The sequence below is a fragment of the Rhamphochromis longiceps genome, linkage group LG7 (assembly GCF_057381845.1).
Source record: "Rhamphochromis longiceps isolate RC_006_pf linkage group LG7, R_longiceps_female_GT1.1, whole genome shotgun sequence".
Taxonomy (NCBI): Eukaryota; Metazoa; Chordata; class Actinopteri; order Cichliformes; family Cichlidae; genus Rhamphochromis; species Rhamphochromis longiceps.
In genome coordinates this window covers 5,720,231-5,742,660 of record NC_140563.1, presented here as the reverse complement: position 1 = coordinate 5,742,660, position 22,430 = coordinate 5,720,231, and the positions used below count along the sequence as shown (strand labels likewise).

The 22,430-nt window shown below is 39.6% G+C and overlaps 1 protein-coding gene across 2 annotated transcripts in view; it reads right to left on the bottom strand.

Moving 5' to 3' along the window:
- b4galnt4a (beta-1,4-N-acetyl-galactosaminyl transferase 4a) overlaps positions 1-22,430 on the bottom strand; it is a 176,152-nt gene that overhangs the window by 19,177 nt on the left and 134,545 nt on the right. For both annotated transcript variants that reach the window (XM_085411786.1, XM_085411787.1), the window contains one exon: positions 5,645-5,723. In XM_085411786.1, the coding sequence (XP_085267912.1) occupies positions 5,645-5,723 (79 nt within the window). The remainder of the gene's footprint in view (positions 1-5,644; positions 5,724-22,430) is intronic.

Sequence of the window (22,430 nt, the reverse complement as noted above, 5' to 3'; positions counted from 1 at the left end):
CTACTTTTTCTGCATAATTCATCATACAAAATGTAATCAAATGGAAAAGTCCCTTTTTAAAACTTGTTTTATTAGTTTTAATCTTTTAACTTTATGCATCAAGCAAAAATTTAATTATATGCAACATTCTCTGACTGGAAGAAATTTGTTTAATATTTAAACCTATTTTCTGCACATTCCAGCACATAAAATATATATATATATGTATATTTGTGTTTACACTCACTCTTTCAAATAGATGCAAGTAAAACACAGCAGAAAATAAATAAAGTCAAAGACTAGCGGTCCTGTTGCTCCATTTTCACCTGTAAAGCAAGAGTAGGTAGGCGGAGGTTTACCCTGGTGCAGGTGTGCCGCAGCGGTCAGTGGAAGGATACGGCAGTTTCTCTGTGAGTTTCCCATTGTGTTGTAGCACACTCGGTGCTTGTTTGGAAGTTTAGGGGTTTTTTTTCGCTGTAAAAAGAAGTTTTCTTCCCACGCAGTGAACAGCGGACACTAATGTTTTTGTCACTTTTTATGGAATCAAACTCAAAGTAAGGTCAGTACTTCCACGCTTTAAACGCTGCACGCTCATACTCTCTCCTGCACTCGATATGTGATCCATTGTTGATCTGCACACAGCTGTTGTCACTAACGGCGCACTCGCTTACGTCACTGTCGTGAGACATTCTCGCAAAGAAATCGCGGTTTTAGTAACGCAGTAACGCAGCGTTCCTATGGGAAAGTAACGGTAATCTAATTACCGTTTTTGCAATAGTAATCCCTTACTTTACTCGTTACTTGAAAAAAGTAATCGGATTACAGTAACGCGTTAACGCGTTACTGCCCATCTCTGGTGATGACAAGATGAAAGTCAACATACAAGACAGGAAGAGAGATACGAAGATTAGCTCTGCTAACAGCTTTAATTCCCACTGAGCTTACCCCATGTAAGTGACTGTCCAGAGGTTTTAGTAACGAGACTGACAGTGAGAATAATAATTGGCTATACAGTTCGATTTTCCCAATCATGAGAAAGATAAACGATTCCCACAGAGGAATGTACATCGTGCAATTTTAATCCTCATAAGGAGCAAGAATCACCCTGCAATCATTTAAGTTGTACTTACATGCATTCATACTGTCTTCTTGAGAATAAGACAAATACCATGGGAGTGTTATGATCCCAAGCAATTAAAGACTGTCAGTGTGGTAAATATTATATTGATGTTCTCAATTTTTCCATAAATTCATATGCACTAAATGATTTCTTGGAGTGAAGATGCCAAAAGCTGAAATGTGTTCTGATTGCAATATGGTGGCTTGCACAATGAGGCAAATAACAATTATTAGAGTACTGAATTTGCTGGAAAAACACAAAACAAGAAATTAATTTGATTTACATCAGGAATCTCAAAATTAATGTCCTATTTAAAAAGAGAAATGTAAATATACACATGGGACAAAAAGGATATAAGAAAAAGCTTTAAAATGTATTTGAAATGGTAAAAAGGAGTGAAAGCTGCAAACCAAACTCAAATAAGAAATTGTAAGAAAAGACACACGCAGCAACAGTTTGCTTGGACTGCAGATTTATATGGCGAAGAGAAGTCATAAGCCAGACATTGAGAGGCCTGCATGTGCTTGTGTGATGGTTGTGCCTCTGAATAAATGCAGAATGTGCAGAGTTTGGGTTGACGGGTGTGTGCAGACATGGGCGTGTGTGTTAACTGGTGGGCACTAAATTCCTGCATTGAAATGCCTCACCCCAGCCTGACCATAAACTTGCCATTGCTAATTAAGGCGTGACTTTCTTCTCTTCCTTTCCCTGCGACTCTTTCTCTCAATCATAGCATTTAATGACCAAAGCTTTCCTTCATTCTGTCACAGTGCTAGCAATAGATGTTTTCCATTAGGCGAGTGGAAAGGTTCTGTGTTTTACTGACAAAGATCCAGATGGTAATTAGGAAAGTTAATGAAACTGCTGCTCACTAAATCATCTGTCATATCGCACGTTCCATTTAAAAAATCCATCACTTTAAAAAACATTTATCTGAAGGAAAACACAGAGGCAGGTACGCACAGATTGCACAGGAAATAGTCACTTGAAATGTGGGTTGGTAATGTGTCTACTTACTCTAACAAGTTAACAGTCTCTTGAGATATTGTCCTGCTCTTCCTAAACACAAAGTTGTTTCCACCCCCTTGAGGAACGAATAGTGAATTCTGAACCTGTCTCTTCCTGTCTCTAATGCTGTTTATGTTCCACCTCCCTGCAGCTATTTTCCCTAAATCGTACCCACAATGAAATGGAAGGATGCCAACACAGGCAAAACAAGGATTTTCTCTCTTATTTTCTAACCAAAATAGAACGTTCAGATTGTGCTTGTGTATTATTCACTATTTACTCCACCTCATTTCTTCAGAGGAATCGCTACTAGAGAAATAAATTCCCCAGAGGAACGAGTCCACCTTTGGCCATACAATCGCCGCTTCCCACAGAACATAGGAGAAAGAGCTGTGAATCCACGCTATCTGTTGTTTAACAAATGAGCGCCTGGGTTCCAGTGGATTTATGTGAGTCCTGGGCTTATGCTGTTCTAGGATGGTCACGGTAAATCTGCTATTTTTGTCAAGGTGTGAAATGTATTCCACAGTTAAATCACACACAGGGGCCTTCTTAAGACAGTGTACCAGACACACCACACATACACACAACTACACATACATTCCTCCACACAATCTTGAGCTCCTGCATAACTTTTATGTGCTTCATTAAATTGTTTCTACTAGTAGAAACCCACATTGACAGCCTCATGGGTAGTTGGCTAACAGGCAGAAAAAGAAAGAACAAGAAATGGAAAGAGAGAGATGGATTTCCATGTGGCCTTGATTCATTAGTAGATACAGTCACATTACCTGTATGTGGATGACTGGCAAAGTCTGTTAAGAAAGAATACCATAAGGCAGCGGTCCCCAACCTTTTTTCGGTCCGGTTTATGCCCGACAATATTTTCACGGACCGGCCTTTAAGGTGTCGCAGATAAATACAACAAAATAAAACTAGTACCGGTACCAAAAAAAAGAAGATTTATTATATATAACACATGTGAAAAGACCCAGGAAAACAGAGTTAACGATAAAAACGATAACAAAATAACGCTGAAAACCTTAAACATTTCACACCTGAGCCTCAACTCTCGCGGCCCGGTACCAAACGACTCACGGACCGGTACCGGTCCGAGGCCCGGGGGTTGGGGACCGCTGCCATAAAGTATAGAAATACTTCAGATAAGGGCTTTCAGCACATACCGTTTATACATTCTTCTTACTTTTTCTTCATATTTCAGGTCAAATTTATTTCTCCTCATCTTTCATTTTACTTTCATTTTACATCATCTACATCTACCGTCTAATGCCTAATTCTATTACCATTTTGTTCCCCTTCTTCCACTTTGCAGTAGGCTGATCTCCAAGTAATGGTCAATACCATTACTTAATCTCCTCTAATACATGAAATCAAGAAAGAAATAACCTTGTCTCTGTTGTCCTTTGTATGCTGCTAGAGGTAACCACAACTAGACATAGCCACAGCATTCTGCAGATTAGCTTTAAATCATATACTATACATGTTTTGAAGATGGTGTAATTAACATTTCATATAAAACAAAAAAAAAAAATTATGTGTAATGCCCTAGAGAACACTGTGAGAAACTAATAGGATTTTCTTTATAGCTCCTTGCAAATAGCTATGATATAGTTGCTTGGATAGGGTATTCTCTTTTTACTCTTGTACTAGAGTCTGCCTGCTGCTGGAGTTACCTCAACCTTTTGATCTACGCCAGGTATGAGGATAACATATTGTTGATTCCTGCAGTCGCTGGGCGGCAATGACAGTCATCCCTCTAGGGATTATTTGGTGCACTGCGAGGGTTGGCTAACTGTTGCAGGCATAAATGAAGGTCCATTAAAGTGTTTAACAGTCCACTTTTTTTCCTTTCCCACTTTCTTTAAAGCAGTGGATTAGTGCGGTATATTTACAGTTCACAGAAGTTTGGCCAAAGGAGAAAAAAAACCCGACTGTGAAAATCAAATTAAAGCCAAGTGGAGAAACAGTTCTGCATCAGGCTATACCCCATTTAAGTTAGAACCCCTGGCAGCAACGGCACGGCGGCCTGCTTGCCACCATTGTCTGACACAAAATGACAGCACAGTGAGGAGATGCAACTCATGCTATCTAAACAACACCCCTGCCTGATTCCTGGAAATAGCAATTAATTACTCAGCTAATTTAAAGCAGCACCATGCTTGTCCTTAACAGCGGAATAATAGGACTAAACACATTAGAAGAATGAACAAGCTTAAAATATCTCCACAATGCATACATAACACTATACATTGATGGATCCCTTTGCAGAGGCACATATTTCTTCAATTTACGAGTAGCAGTCAGTAGCCCAGTAAAAAGGACAACACTGTATTTCTGCAGATTTAACTGAAATATTCTCCACTATTCTCACTGTCAACTCAGTGGCAGCATATTCATAACACACTCACATCAATGACCCAAAACATCCCACAGAACCTGTATAGTACTGTGACCTGCCAATAATGGATAACTTAACTGCTTGTGTGAAATATTGCCAGTAGACTGAAAAAAGGAGAGATCAGAGTACAATACTGTACTTTATGAGCACCATTCGGTAACATTGGTGTACTAGTGTTTGCCATTGCTAGCAAATGTGGTAATGATTAGCAAAATGGGAAGTGATTACCTTTTTTCTTTAAATAGAATACAATCATGCAGAAAGTAACAAAATTGATTTAGTAGAGGAAAGCAACCAGAGGCTACAGAAAGAGAAAGAAGCGCAAAAAAATAAAACAAATTGTTAACCTTGAGGGTAAAAAAAACCCAACTTCTATTTAAGAAGAGTTCAACTCCAAGAGTACAGCTGCTGTTCTTCCTCTTATAATGGTCACCATGATGAAGATAACCTGAGGCTTATTAAAAGATTCATTCCATACGCACACAGCAGTGATCTCTTTTTATCATCCGCCTTCCTACTCAAAGTACAAGCTCACACGAGGCGTATGGGCTCTCGTTTGAAACTTCATCTCGAAATTAAGCCTCACTCATCTCTTTGCTTCGCCTGAGGTGCAAAAAAACCAGTGAGTGAGAAATGGTGCAGAGCAGAATCAAAGTGAAAGAAGCACAGAGCAAAGATGCAAAGAAAGGAAAAGCTGAAGAGTGATGACAGATGGAGGACTGGAAAGAGAACAGTTAGAGAGATTTTATGTGAGTGAAGGCTTTATGCCTTTTAGGAAAAGCCAGTGCACCAACAAGCTGGGCATGTATTGGATAAAGTTGTAGTTAAAGTGGACAGATGAATACACTGAAAGACTAAGAAATGCAAAGTAATACACAGTAAAGGAGGTGAAGGTTAGCTTTCGCCTTCAAACATTTCCTTTCATTCTTTATCTATTCAGTCACTACTCTGACACTGTTAAACACAGGGTACAAGTTAAAACTAAATGGAAATGTTCCTGTCAAAGGGCAAGGTTTTCACCAGACAACTGAAGCAATTTTCATACACATTTGTGTATTTGTGAGGAAAAAGATGTACTCAGAGAGGCAAAACCACAGAAGCGGGGTAGGTACACTTACCCCAACCTCTACGTGATCCGAGCCCTTGTCATCCTGCTTGTGGAGAATCTCAAAGTAGTATCGTCTGGATGAGATCAGACTAGAGGGGAAACAAGGAAAGAGCAATTATTATTATTAGATATTGAACATTACTTATATATATATATATATATATATATATATAGGGTCAATCTATCTAAAATATGCTGTCCTACAGGCAAGAAGGCAAAAAAAATGGCAGTAAGCCACAATCTAAAAATCCTCATTTCCTGAATTAATCACGATCGATGCTGTGCATTAATTAATATTTTGCTCTTATGCAGGCTCCAGTATTTCTCTGAAACTCCTGGCTAGGCTAAGTAGAGGACTGATTTAAAGTTTTACTGGGTATATTTTTTCTTACAATGTGATAATGCAATATTTCAGTTTTAAAAACACTTCATGGATAACAGGCCTCCAACTGTTACTGCGTGGGAGACACCAAAACACTGCTGAACACATCATTACCCCTCAAAACACACATGCACATTAGTGTCATCATGCATATGTATCTATGCGTGGACTGTGATAAGTATTTCCTCCTATGATTTCTGGTGTTATCTGCAGTCATCTCCACCATTTTTGTGTCGTGTGATTTGCTCAGATCTTTCTTTGTTTCTGTTTCCTGTGACTATTTTCTTTGATGTTTTCCCTTCCTTTTCTTCTGTCTCCCGTTTGTCTCCTAACACAAATACAAACTGATTTTCTTTGATGAAGTCTTTGTTTTGAATTGAAAATAGCCTGACAAAAGCAGGACGGATGTGATTTTAAAAAATATAAGGGAAAAGCAAAAGGAAATAATTTTGTTATATGTGATTCTTGACACTATACCCAAGAGGAATCATGATAAGGATGCACAGATACTTCCGAGGAGGTAAGACAGGTTCTTAGAAGCCAGCTGAATGGCTGGAATAAGATCCAAGCCATCAATATATATGACCCACTGATCAGCAGATACACAACTGGAATACAATAATAATAATAATAATAATAATAAAATGGTCACAGGAGGAGACAGATGCCACTGACATCAAGACACGAATACTCCTCACAACGCACTGAGATCTCCACCTGAAGTCCAACACCCTGAGGCTCTATGAACAATGGAAAGAGGGAGAGCGAGCATTAGTGAGTGTCAGAGCCACTATTCAGGATGAAATATGGATGCATCCATAAATACATCACGAAGATAGTCCCCTGAGATGAGCTGCTCCAAGAGTGTCTCAAGCAGCTGAAGACATAACAGGAACAGGAAGAGGAATGGCTTTGTGGAAAACCAAACTGCATGGGGTGTACCAATGACAGACAGAGGAAGTGACTGACATAAAGAAATCCTACCACTCGCTAGAGAAAGCCTGCCTAATGGACAGCACAGAGTATTTGATCATGCGAGTAGAAGAACAAACTAAGGATCAGATCCATGGAGGCTTCAGTAGCCATAGCAGACAGAACCAAGGTTGCAGATTGTGCAAAGGTACCCCGGAGATTATCCAACACATTGTAGCAGGGTGTAAGATGCAAGCTGGGACAGTGTACAGGAATATTTGTGGCTCATATGAACTAAAAGTCCTAAAGCGTCCATGGGAGACACTGACAGAAGTGGTTGAGAAGAACAGGGTTAAGATCTTATGGACATGCTGCTCAACCAATCAGACATAGGACCAGAGGCCTATACTTGTGATAGATCTCTGGAGACTAAATCTCCAAAAAGTTGATTCTGTTCATCTGGACGTAGCGTTTTGTGGGAGAAACGTTTCGTCACTCATCCATGTGACTTCTTCAGTCTCAGCTGACTGCAGGTTTCCCCAGTCTTATAAACAGTACATTTGCATAATGACTGAAACCAGCCCACTGAAGGAAAAATGGGCTGGGAGGTCAGTTCCTTAATCTTAATTATGCAAATTCTCATGACCATTGATCAACAACCACTGACCAAAACCCTGCAGACTAAAGTGATCCCAGTGGTAACAGCAGCATTAGGAGCTGTGACCACCCCCAAACTGGAAGACTGGCTCCAGCACAACATCAGAAGGCAAGAATTTGATGCACAGTATCCAAAGTCTCATCAGTGTATCAGTTTGTCCAGGTATCTGGACAAGAATTTATACACATATGTTTAATTTTGATCTAAACGTTGCCCTACTGTAGAGCTATAATTGAAACAACATGTCTTGGTTGAATTTAGGTGGAATTGAGCATATATTTTACAATTTAAAACACCCCTTAACAGTTAGACTGTGTGTGTGTGTTTTCATTTCTGATGTTGTTGACCGAGTTGAAAGAAAAGGACAAAAGCTGAAGGAGGATGGTCACGTGTCCCCCCCCCTCCCCATGCATAAACGCCGCTGCATCATCCGGCTGCCCAGCTTTCTGTAACCAATAAATCATTGCAGGTGCACGGGAGCAGTGACAGTGTGCTAAGGTCACTCTCTCATGAATAGGGAATATCTCTCTGTGCTGCTGCTAAAATGGCACTCAGAAAAGTAAGTGCCACTTTCAGCTTTTGGAACCCTGCTTGCCCTCTCCCAAACGATTCAAACATCACTCCATTCATAACCCCGTGATTTACGCTGAGCTGTGATTAAAATCCAAAGACAAATCTTATATTTAACTCACCGCTGTTAAAACACAGTGAAAAGACCCATCATGGTTAATGTTAGATATGCAGCAGGATTGAGTAATTGAGACTTGAGAAGAGACCAGTAGGCAATAAACAGTGAAGGATATCACATGAAACTATTACAATCAGACACCAGTTTTAAAAAGGGGAATTTATTAGAGAAACTAATCTCCCTGTCCTAATTCTACCAAATATCATTTTTGGTTAACACATGCCATCTTTTATTTTCCCCTGACCAACCTGGCTTACTAATCAATTTTTTGGACTTTTAGCATATCCACTTCACATCTGTGCCCAAACAACTTGAGATCATTTTAGAGAATATGATCCTATTTCCCGAACCTTCATTAGATTGTCTACTTAAGCCTATAATCTGACTCGATCTGGGGGATAATTTAATATGAGAGCAGAGAGGATGCAGCCTGCCGCCACAATATTTCTGTATTACATTGATTAAAGATATGAAGGACAATCACATTAAAATAAAAGCTGAATACAACATACTACTGCCTGTCAACGTTTGACATCTCTTTCCTTTAGCTCCACTCTTACAGATGCAAGCCTATTCACGGCACACTTGTCCGGCACAGGTTTGCTTCCCTTACTAGTTAAAAGAAGCTAGAAAAACCAAACACACAGAGAGACAGCAGATAAAACTATAACTGAAACAAAGGCAAAGTAAGACAAAGAAAAAAAAAACGTATCACACAGAGAAGCAAATAATGGAAAAATATGAAGAGAGCAGAACATTAAGTTTTATTCACGTACTTTTCTGTCCCTTGTTTATCTATTCCCTTTATAACTTCACAGTCATTTTGTAGGCCATTTCACATTTGATTTGTGTAATTTTGTTCCACTGTTCGTATATTTGTTTACCCATGAGAGAATAACTGTTGGCAGCTTTCGGCTTATAGCTATTTCCTGTTTTAAACTTTACATAAATTTGTATCTTTGCCTTGTTTCTGTTTTCAGTCTGGTGTGAAAAATATGAAGATTTTTCTTGGGGGGGGGGGGGGGGGGGGAATAAAGAACCGGAAAAAGATTTGAATCAAGAATAAGTTTTCAAAAATGAATATGACAAATTATGATGAAGAGAATTTGAGATACTTCAAAGTGTTTTATAAAACTGAAAGAACGCAACAAAAGATGGAGAATGAGAAAGGCAAACAAAAGAGCATAGAGGAACAGTGTAGGAGGACTGGTCACACCAATCGTGATGGATGATGAGGCAGGCTCCGGACGAAAGAGATGAAGTGACAAAGACACAGACGGAAAGAAAGATGAAGGAGAAGCGATAAATAGCAAATGAACTGAAAGAAAAAAAACCACAGGGAATTATAAATGATTTTTTGAAGGAAAAAATACATTACAGTGAATACCACTGATCACTGATCGCATCCTGCCAGAAAAGAAAAGGGGAAAAACATTAAAGAACAAGTGAAGGGCAAATGAGAGATTTAAGAGGAAAGAATAACTATTAGTGTGTGACTCAGAGGATGAGTAGAGGACACAAAACAGCAGTCTAATTGCCTGACTAATTGGGGTCTTTGTTTCCAGTTTCCCTTCATTGGGCTGAATGGATAGCGAGACAAAGAAACAGACTGTTGAAGATAAATACAGAGAATATCTTGAGTGCCTGCCGGGTATCTGCTACCTTTAAAGTATAAAATATTTATTTGCCATGAAATGTATAGAAAATCCTCTCACAGAATCGTACAGAAAAGTGTTGGACCAAAGAAATACTCTCACACCAGCAGACTGACAAACACACACACTCAGAATTACTGATCTGGTTTGCAGTGAGCAGAAGTGAAGTGAAATAAAGGCAGTATACTGTCCTCCCCTGGTTAATACCCGTCCTTCTTCTCCTATTGTGAAATCATGACACACTCTCCAATCTGCCAATGGCCACGGCAATTTCCTGATTCTACTTTTTCAATATCTCTTCTCTTTTTCAAACTCAATTTCTCATTACGCTATCTGACTGTCACCCTGTCCCCATCTCTCTCCCTTGCCCGATTCCTCCCTCTCTAATACCCACAGGTGGCCTTTAAAAAAAAAGACCCTTCTCGGTGAGTACACTTCTTTAAACTACATTAATGATACCAGTGTTTAGAGCTGCCCCAAGGAGGCCCACAAACTTCACTTTTCTCTCCTTGCGCTCTCCCCTCTTCATTCCATTTCTCATACATTCCTCTAATCCATCAGAGAGCTATCGCGCTGCTCTTCCCTGCAGCCTCAATAAATCCTCTTTCTTCCATCCCCTCCCTTCGCTCTGCCCCTCTCCGTTCTCCTTCATCACCATCCTCTTTCCCCATCTCTCGCTCCCTCTCTTTTTCGTGTCCGTCACTTCTTTCTGGCTCTTCTCACAGAGTCTCCTTTTCCTTTATCTACCACATCCAATTCCCCCATATATAATTATCTAATACAACATTATAGCATTACTTTCTCCAGTGCCTTCCTCCCCCCCGTCCATGTGAAGAAAAAAAAATAACTACACTTGGTGGGAGTATTTGTGCTGCGCTAAAGCAGATGCTTTTTTGATCACAATGAAGTGCAACTATAATTATTACACTGCATCAAGGTAAATCTATAGAACATGTACAAGTGACTGAAAATTTATCTGCAGCTAAAAGATATACACGGATAATTCGTGTGATATTTTATGCCGTTTTTTTGTAAAGTCACAGTACCCACTATTTTAGTGCCATAAACACTCATTAATGCACCAAACATGCTTTAATCCACACATTAAAAAAAAACTACTTTAAAAAAATCTACCATTTGTTGAGCAGTGCAGCAGCCTGGCTGTTTCAGAGATGCTCTGATCCTGGCCACACTGACTTGGATCTCATCAAAACCGTTGAGGTCTTTAAACTGACACACATTGCCTGAACCCAACTGAGTGTTCTCTTTATGTCTAATAAATGCCAGATATTTCTCATCTGTTTTAATATTCATGAACGACTTTCACAGAGTTTCACATACTCAGAAAAAGAGTACAAGAAGATCAAACACTGATTCCTGCCTCACCTTGGCACACCTGGCCAACTGTTAACCTGTTAAAAGTGTCAAGTTTTCAGTTTCCAGTGTAGAAACCATCTGACAAGCACTCTATATAGAGCTGACACCTTTAAGCACAGTTGGATTCAGTTTATTAACAGGATTTCATAGCAAAACAAAAAATATATATATTTAAAAAAACTAATGTGCTAATGATGTGTCAGAATTCTTTTCTAAATACTGATCTCTTCTTATCACATGCTGAAAGATCCTGGATATTCCAGTCAATTTCCAAACAGCTTACATGTCACTTTGCTGGCTGCTCAGTATGTAAAGTTAGACTAACCTCACCCTTCATCAACATGACTGTCGGTCGCACTCCTGCATTACTGCCAATCAGATGTTAGTTTCTGCAGTTTTACACAGCTCAAAGTACATCAACACCCGAAATTCATTCTGATCAAACCTAAGCCACTGCACACTTGAACAGAAAGAAACTCTCGAGCAGAGATTTGCATCTCAGCAGGCTCCCGTCACTCATAGAAACAGATGGTGGAGTAAAGGCCCGAGGGAGGAAAGCAGGACAGAGAAGTCACGGCAGATTGTTGGCAAACAGCTTCATTCTAGTTCAACTGTTACAGGGTATCAGCCAATTACTATCAGCAGAAAGAGGTTAGAAGGTCCTCACACGCAACCAGGGCCATATGTGCACACAAGGAAACAGAGGTCACTTACATACAAAAAAAATAAAATAAAAATACTAAGAGATCCCAACTGGAATCAACATCGAGTGTCTTAACGAGGCAGCAATTTTGGAGTGATATAGCAGCAATTTATAGTTTTGATTGCTGTCGTACTTCCTAATATGAAATTGAAATTGAACAAAGGTTCAATTTGGCTGAAATCTGGTGACCATGAAGGTCAGAGCATATCATTCAAATCTTTTTTATACTTATCAAACCATTCAGGAACTCTGCTTCAGCCATCCTGGATAATACCACTCCCATCAGGTTAAAAATGCTTCACAGGAAAATGGTAATCACTCATAACATTCTTTTATTGATTTTCAGTAATACGTCCCTCGATGGGCAAAAATGGATCAAAACCACGCCAGAAAAAAGTCTTTCAGAGCATATCATGAAAGCCAGAAGATGCAATGCTCAGCTCGTGTGCGCGCTAAATCTGTATTCCTATGATGTCATGTGCAAAAATCTCTACACTTTCCTCTCTCAAAGTACTAAAATCTCTTCACCAGCTAATAGCCAACAGTGCTTAAATGATTCAATTATAGATACTGAGAGATCCCATAGAGAAATAACTGGTCATTCTCCACTAGGTTTCACTCAGTGTTGCTGCAAAAGGTGCAGTGGACTCTCTCCTCCCAGTTACTATCAGTCCTTGAGGTTCTTTACCAAGTCATGCATATAAACAAAACAAAACAAAACTATTGAAATAGAAGTAAAAATGCAAAGGAAGAAGAAAAAAGGTGGTAAAGAAGAAGTAAAAACAAAAAATCCATCACATGTCACACGTGTACTCACACAAACTGAAGAACAGATCCATGTGTCTTTGGAAGATTTGAGTGTGAATGGCATTTGGAGCTTATGAATTGAATACTGCTCCTTCTAAATGCCAAATGTGGTATCACAGACAACCTTAGAATCATTTTCGACCTTTGCTTCTCATCACATCACTGCCAAAGTTCAGAAACAACCATTTCTGATTCGAGGCATTACAGACTGAAGGAAACGATTCTCAGCATTCTGCATTCAACAGAAGGTTCGCACTAAAAGTTAAGGAAACAGTCAGTGTGCCAGGGGCTGGTTCTGTGACCCAGCGTTTTCTGTTATTTTTTATTGTTGATTTCTTATGTTAATATTATGTTAAAATCATGTCCTGTTCTTAAGGTAAGGGTAGAGTTGAGTTGTTTTGTATTAGTTATTTCAAAACTTTAAGTTCTATTATTATTATTATTAGTTTGTCTTTGTTAAGTTTTAGTCTGGTTTATGTTTTTTCTATGTTCCCCTTGTGTGTCTCTCCTCTGTGTCCCTCTCTCTCTCTTACTCCCTCTGTCTCTTTTGTCAAGCTTGCGTGTCCCAGTTCATGTCTCTCCATGTTTCCTGTTTTATTTTGAAAGTATTGTGTTTCTCTATTCAGTGTGCTTAGTTATACTCTTCCCCTGTGCATCATTATGTTCGTTTGTGTTAGCTGTGTCTCACCATGTGTTTGCACTTTCCTCATTACCCTTATGTGTATTTAATCTGTGTGTTTACATTCAGTCTTTGTCAGGTCGTCGGTTTGGTTTCATGTCTAGCCACACCATGTCTCAGAGTTCTTCTTACTGATCACGTTCATGTTCAGTTTATTTCATAGTTCCATAGTCGCATGTAGCTGTTTATGTCACGGACCCAGTTTCAGGGATTCGGGGTCCGTGAGCAGTCTGGACTACTATTGTAGTTATTATCATTATTATTGTGGTTATTGTTATTATGGTTGTGTCTGCTGTCCTGTTTTCCGTGTTGGTGTACTGTCAGGTGTTTATGGGTGTGTGCATGTGTGTGAGGGTGCGGTCGTGGCAGGCACTTCTAGGCCTGGTGGGTGTGGCCATGCCAGCTGACCGGTCCCACCCAGGAATCCACACACACCTGGCGCCGATCAAGCCTCGTCAGAGGAGCTTCAAAACAGTGTGGCTGAGAGCTCCTCGACGCTGGATCGTTGAGTGACTTCCCGTCAGTCTTAGTTTATCGTGCAAGGTTAGTGCAAGTCTGCCGTTAGGTTTTGTACTCACGACTGCCTTTTGTATGCGTGTTTCCTCAGGAGGAATTGTGGCGACCAGGAGGCAGCACACGGACAGTACACAGGGAACGGAGACAGAGCACGGAGCACGGGATAAAGGAGAAGACACGGAACGGGAGTTGGGATCGCACGGGGAATTTATTGTTGTTTGGATTGTCACCACTGTAAATAAACGCACTGCCTTCAGCGCCAAGTCCTGCATTTTGGGTCCTCATTTCTCACATGCCCACGGTCTGCCAGCCAGACCGTGACAGTTTAGTTCCACGTCCTTGTCTCTCATCCCAGTTTTCATAGTTTATTAGTTATTACCCAGTTTAGGTTTTCAGCGTTTTCAGCCAAATAAACGGCTCGCCTTTTGTTTAAACCATAGTTTGTTTCTCCAGTGTCTGCATTTGGGTCCACTTTCTCACTCCCACACAGACTGTGACACAGTGTTTGATTAAATTTTTGCAATGGAACTTTTACTTTAACTGAAAAATTTCAAACTGAAAAAATGTAAATACTTTAACAAATTAAATAAAAATACAAATCACAAAAACTAAATGCACCAAAAATTAAGTGAAACTTTTTTTTCACATCAAAACCACATATAATAAATATACACATAACCTTTTTCAGTTCTTTTCAGCGTACAACTACCTCTTCAAACTGTTGTATTTGTATTACAATACCTGTTCTGAACTTCTTAAATTTTGTCCCTGAAACTAATAAAAACTGAACTTTTTCAAAGAAATACCGTGAAATACCCCAAATATGCAAATCTACTCTGGAAACTAATAAACTAACTGAAAAGAAAAGTTCTAATTCAATGAAAAAAAAAAATCAAAGCAATAATAACTTGTGGTGCTGGCAAGATTTTTTTCAGCAATTAAAATGATATTCCGATTCAGCAATACTGCCACATACAGATTTACAAAAGCAAAGAAATGGATGAGCCAGACTAGCAGCACAATAGCTCCCAATAAAAAGGAACACAATAAGGCACCACGTTTTGGAAATGTGCAAATGCAAATGCAAAAAAAAGTACATGTCTGAAAATAGGATAATAAACTCATGTGACTAAAGGTGGTGAGTTAGGGTGGTGAGTATCTTTTATGATCCATTGGGTTTGGGCAGTGCATCAATGCTTGTGTATCTCCTGGAGGGCAGGAAAATCACCTCTGAAGTGCGTTGCATTCCTCTACGGTGCAGTTTTTGTACAAGATGATACAGCAGCACAGCAGGATGCTTTCAATGGAACTGAGAATGCTGGAGCTCACGCTAAATTTCTCCAGGTGCCAGAGGTTGTACAGGGGTTGTTGAGTCTTCCTCATCATATTATTGGTGTGCATGTGGACCGTTTGGGATCCTCTGTGATGGTCATCTGAGGTTCTGTTAATGTAAACGGGGTCATGCTCTCTCCTTGTCTGCTTGAAATCCACGATCAGCTACTTGGTCTTATTAACACTGAGGGCAAAGTTTTCTTGGTTATCAAGAAACCATTGTGTCAGATGGCTGATCATCCATGGTTATACCCATCATACTACTTCTAATCTTCAACTAATTGCCAATCACGTTCCAATTTGAGAGCCAAAAAATGTTCTAAAATCGAGCAGAGCAGCAGCCCAGCTCGGTCTGAATTCAGGATGGTTCAACTTATAGAATTTTAATAAATGTCAATCACGCCCTGGTGTTGTGTGTGCAGCCTGAGGCTCTGTTAGCGGTTTCAGAGAGACGAGATAGTGTTGACAGGGTTATCCGAGTTCCTTATCTGACTACTTCACTGTCACTCATCAAGCTGTTGTGACAGCACCTAGCAGGCACTGCCAAACTATCAATTCACAGCAGAGGCGGAGACAGATAAAAAATTATCTCAAATTGACACTGTTATTCGATTAAAAGTCAAAACAACATATTCTGCTGGCATCAGAAAAAAAAATGTTTTTTGTGCTTCTTACTTTGATTTGATGTTTTTAAAGTTTGATTTTAAATGCACAGAAATGTAACAACAAAATATGTTCTATGTTTAGTGTCATTTGATTAAACACAGTAGAGCACTGCTGACTCAGATTCTGGTGTTGAAACTCCCCGAGTGTATACCAAGAGGAGGAAAACACCCTGGATGGATCACCATCACAGGCAGAAAACGAGAGAACCTGCGGAAAATCCACCAAGACTCTGCAAGAACATGCAAACTTGACACAGAAAGAGCCTAAACAGCAGAACCTTCTTTCTGTAAGGCAGAAAATGAATGTGGGGACATATTAAAGAAACTGGAGCTGTCAAATGTTTTCTGTTGTTCTTCACAAATAAAAGAGTAGCTGTCAAATGATGATCAAATATTATTTATATTGTGTTCCAAAAAACGAGCATGTCACCAGAAATCTAAAAATTGGTTTTAGTGGTGGTACTATAATTCATTTGATGATATGCTTACACAAATCCTTACTTGGATCTATTTCAATGAGGAACTAAAAAGTGTCTTGAAAGCAAGGAAAGGGCTGAAAGAGAATATCAACACCCTCTATTTTCAAATTTTAATAAGCTTAATCATATTAACCACAAATACACCCACTCACTAATAGCATGAGTCATCACCTCCAGGAGTTGATAGCCAGGTGGTGTAGATGACTGTGGATGACATCTATTAAAACTGCCACCTAGGATGAACTTCCACACTTCATGGCAACAGGAAGGCCAACATGTGAGAAATACATCATTCCAGCTGGTCTTTGAACTGCGTGCACACAGAGAAAGCATTCCTACTTCTTCCCCTTTTACTGCTTTTAATTCAATGTTGCACTGTTATTGTCACTATGACACGAGGTTCAGCAAGAGAGAAAGAGTGGACCACAAAAAACGAGCAACAAACGTGAGCGATCCTTGAAGGGAAAGATGTGGCAGATGAAAGCACGTTATCCAAGATGACTACATGTTTGATTTGATCTGTTTTATGTGTGCCTGTCCATCTATTTAAATATGCTTAACTCTGTGGATGTACGTTTTCTAGTTGCAGTTGCCTCTGATTGCATTGTATGGAGACCTCCAACAGCCAAGTGAAGAGTTTAAAGTGAACCTCTCAACAACAATATGTTTCATTCTCTGACAATATGATTCAGCCCTGCAGCAGCCATTAGTCACTGTTCACTCAACTCTACTACAATCTGCTGTACAGGTCCAATGAACCAAGACATATAAATAACCACAGTCCAGAGTGTGAAAAAAACGAAACAACCTTGCTAACGTAGGAGTGTCTGTGTTTCACTCTGCTCTCCTCTGTTCAATTACATTTCTGACGGCTGCTCTCTGTTTGGCTCCGTTCTGCTCTGTACTGTTTGACTCTTTTAGACTCCATTTTAATATAGCGCTGTCTCATTCCATCTAGTTCTGAGCCCACTATGAATAAAACCAAGAACAGCAGCAGTGTGAGAGCTGTTTTAAATTGCAGTTTTGATTAAGGCTTTGTGCAGAACTTAGCTATGGCAGAATGAAGTCTGTAAATAGGCTCAAATGGCCCTGAACTTATTCTCCAATAACAAATTGTACAAGAAGATCAGGCTGACAAGGGCCTCATGTGTAATGACTTATAATTTTCGCAGTGCCCATCTACGAAATTGAGTGTAATAAAAACCCGGGAACACTGAAATCATTTAGTTTTGTTCAATTATTCCTTGATTTTATCAGGTTTACAGATCTTTGAAATTACCAGGTTATAAAATCTAATGAGCGATAATAACAGCTGCTCACGTCGTCTCTTTTTTTAAATAAAAAATAGACGGAAAGCGATATGTTATTCGCTTCTGCACTGCTAATTTGCTCATTTCAATTCCATCCCATCTAATTTGAAGAATACCTTCTTATGAAGGCATGGCAATTAATTCTTCTGCACAGATTTGCCACGTTTGGGAGGATATCCTGCCACAAACAGATCGAGTGCAATGGTGTGTGAGGGATGCAAGTTGCACGGGGCAGCACAGGGAACATGCGGAAAATGACAAATTAATTTTTTTTTGCTTTGAGGTCCCACAATAAAGCCATTAGCTGCAGAGCAGACTTTCAAATGGTGCAGTATTTAACAAGCACATTCACATTAATGCAGACAGGCCTGTATTTTTTTGCATGCAAAAGTATGAACATGTTCTCTGATGTACACCCACACATGAAATAGCAAAACCGATTTTGTATAATTATATTGAAACTGACTTTCATGTCCTCTTTGACATGGCTCCTCTAAAGCAAGTGAAAGTGAGCAGCTATAAAATCAAAATAGATTTGACTTCAGTTATCAAGCTTAAAAGCGCACAATTTTCAACTTGCTTCATGTCTGGGACGAACAAAATAAATAAATAAATAATGACATGACAGAGAAATCATAAATCACTTTACACATCAAGGCCAGGAAACATTAAACGCTTTCGGAGAGGTAGATGAAGGCAACAACTGCTGTGTGTTAATCATCGTTATATCAGATTTCATTGGGATAGACAATGCGCAGTCCAGCCTTGTTCTCTTGAACACTTCCCTTTGACTGGCATAAGTTAAAAAAAATAACGACAACACACCCAAAATACTTTTAAGCAGATGCAAAATACATTCACACGCAGAAACACAGTAACAGGTCACAAAACTTGAAGTGTCACACTCAAATTCCTCTGCTGCACAACCTTTTTAATGTTCCTGTCATAATCTGCCTTCACGCTTGGTTGCTTTGTTGTTGTCTTGTTATTGTGGGAGACTGCAATATACTTGTCAGACAGGAAAAGAAAATAGAAAAACTTTCAACCGCATCCTTCTGTCTCTTCTTCCATTTCATTTTTGTCACCTCTTTGCTCTCCCTCGTAGGCTGGTGAGCTTTCCGTGCTAACCAGACCCAGTTAATCCTACGCACAGAGATAAAGTAACACTTGCACATACAACATTCATGAATAAAAAGGACTTCAGCATTATGATTTGGTTTTATCCCGTCACAAAAACAACCTACACATAACAAACCTGCCAAAAAACAAAAGCACGTAGGCACAAACCGTGACGATAACCTACCAAAACCTCCAAAGCAAACACAATTTAAAAGCACACACACTGAGGTGTTACGTATGTGTAACTTCCAGCCAAGAACCACACTACCACTTTTTTGTCATGAAGACCTGGAATAAGAACAGACTGTACAAACACACAAGAGACTAAACTGTGTGCGTGGGTATAGCTTTACAAAAAACAAGAAAAAAAATTCAGCACCAGTAACGATGAGAATTCAATATATGATTAGACGCTGGTGTGATGGAGAGAGTCAGCCTGAATAAACTGTAATGTAAAATCAATACTGTAATCAATATAAAGAACGTAAAGTTCATTGTGAAACATATTCCCTGAATGTGTGCCATCTCATTGGATTTTCATAGCTTGGGATGTGGTTTCTTTTGATAATGGAACCATCACACTGGGGATATAAAATGGCAAGCAGGCATGACTGATTTTCATAGTACCATTATTATTTTTAATCATAATATAGAGCTGCGTTTGGAAGTATCATGTTCAGTATATTTTATTTTAAAACTGAATTTCAAAAACAGCTGTATAGTGTTACACAAATGGCCTTTGGGACGGGAATAATCTGGGCCTCTGATTTTTTTATGCATGTTTCTATGGTATGTATGCATGTATTTTTTTTATGCATTGTATGCATCTATGATTTCAAACTTCCACTAGATCCAGTGAGACATTTGTCAGTGTTACCTGAACACCTACACTGACTTAGAGCGTCACCTCAGAGGTCCATTTACACATCCAACCAACACTTCTGATGTTATCACACTGTATGTTCTGTCACTTTCTTTGTTTTTGCTGGTCTGGAGCATTCAGGTGTGTGTTAAAACAATACCAAAGAGTACAGACAACAGCAATGCTCTTGAAGAAGCAATTGTTTCTGCCAATTAGTTGGCGAAGGGTTATATGGTAATTTCCAAACAATTTCAAATCCAGGTGTGGACGTTCCTGCAAATTCATCCCAAGGTCAGACCGAGCAATGTTCAGAGAAATGTTAGAGTCTGAAGGCCTCAGTTAGCATGTTAAACGTTAAAGTTCATGAGAGTACAATTAAAAGAAGACTGAAAATGTATAATTTGTTTGGCTTTCTAGGAGAAAGCTTCTTCTCTCTAAAAAGAGCATGGCAGCATGGTTTAGATTTGACAAGTTTTATCTGAACAAATAGTTTTTATAGCGTCGTTTGGACAGATGAGAGCAAAGTGGAGATGCAGCATCTCCATAATGCACAGTACCAGTTTTGGTGAAAACCAAACACAGCACAACAGCACAAACACTTTATACCAATCGTGGCTCAAGAGTTGGGAGTTCGCCTTGTAATCGGAAGGTTGCCGGTTCGAGCCCCGGCTTGGACAGTCTCGGTCGTTGTGTCCTTGGGCAAGACACTTCACCCGTTGCCTACTGGTGGTGGTCAGAGGGCCCGGTGGCGCCAGTGTCCGGCAGCCTCGCCTCTGTCAGTGCGCCCCAGGGTGGCTGTGGCTACAATGTAGCTTGCCATCACCAGTGTGTGAATGTGTGTGTGAATGGGTGGATGACTGGATATGTAAAGCGCTTTGGGGTCCTTAGGGACTAGTAAAGCGCTATATAAATACAGGCCATTTACCATTATAACTGTCAGGACTGTGGTGGAGGGATCATTATTTTGATTTTTGGTTTCTTTGCAGCCACAGGAACTGGACACCTTGCAGTCATTGAGTCGACAATGAACTCCTTCTCCACTGTCCACAGTATTCTATAGTCAAATGTGAGGTTGTCTATCTGACAGCTAAAGCCTTGGGCAAACTGGGTCATGCAAGAGGACAATGATCCCAAGCACAGCAGCAAATCTACAACAGAACGGCTGTAAAATAAAAGAATTAAAGTCTTGCAGTGGCCCAGACAAAGGCCAGACTTCAACCCAACTGAAAGGCTGTGTTGGGACCTTAGGAGAGCTGTGCATAAATGAATTGTCACACACTTGAATAAACCGAAGCAATGTTGTAAAGAAGAGTGGGCCAAAATTCCTCCAGAATGACATAAGAGATGGATTAAAAGAAAAAAGATTACTTTAAGTTGCTTCAAGTTATTGCTGCTCAAAGCAGCTATGAAAGCTATTCAATCATGGAGAGTATTTATTTATTGCACTCACCGCTTCTGCATTTTGGCTTATTTTTGTTAAACAAATAATTACACAGTGTAATACATCATGTATTGTTGTTCATCTCTAATTTTATGCCCTGGTAAGAACTAAGACAACCCACACAGAATGTGAGCTTTCTTTCTACACTGTATTGTTATAATTGTTCATAACCTAATTTGTTACATTTAAAAGATCCAAGTATCCCTTAACTTCACCCCAAACACCAGTAATTTGAATAATTTAGGCCAACACTTGTGCTTCATTCAGTCGGGCAAATGAGGCAACCCAAAGGAACAAGAGCTTTTAGAATCGGTTCTCCTGCACAATCATATAAACTTAACAATGAGTTCAGAAGCAAAGTGGATGCGGATAAGTGCTTACAATCACAATGCGGCAGATATTATGTTCACTTTGTGAATCTGTGGCTGTCTGTATGTCTCTGTTGTCATAAAAATTGGGTTCTGGAGACAGGTAGTGTAGTAAGAACTACGACAAAAGAAGCAGCTTTGAGTACTTTGTCACCTGTCTATTTGCTTGTCAACCTGAGTCTCACAACCATGCAAGATGGAGTCTGAAAACTTAAAGATCAATATTAAAGGAGAGTTTGAAGATGGGTGTGGCCCAAGAACTCAGTGAGTCATCATGTAAACATTAGGGAGAAAGATGTGTCGAGGACTGGATAGTTTAATGCCTCTCCATCTTACATTTACTGAGAAAGAGAGTACTTTCAGGATTAAGACTGTCGACACCTGAGAGCACTTCTTATACAGAATGGTAATTCATCTATAGATATAGATACTAGCATGCATACAAAACATGCATAGAAGATCTGCTCTTCAGTCTCCAGGGAACACTTTCTTCTTATATGTGAGAAGTTGTAGTGTAGGGTTGCAGGACCAAGGCTTCCTGTTTTATGTGCCAGTTATTGTTTATAAATGTAATCTTGTCAGATATTGGCTGATGGTTTCAAGTTTGCATTTTGGTAAATGTGTTTCTTCCTTTGCTCTCCATAGGAAGCAAAACCTATACTAGGGGTGGGGAAGTCCAGGCCTCAAGGGCCGGTGTCCTGCAGGTTTTAGATCTCACCCTGGGTCAACACACCTGAGTCAAATTATTAGTTCATTACCAGGCCTCTGGAGAACTTCAAGACATGTTGATGATGTAATTTATCCATACAAATGAGCTGTGTTGGTTCAAGGACACAGCTAAAA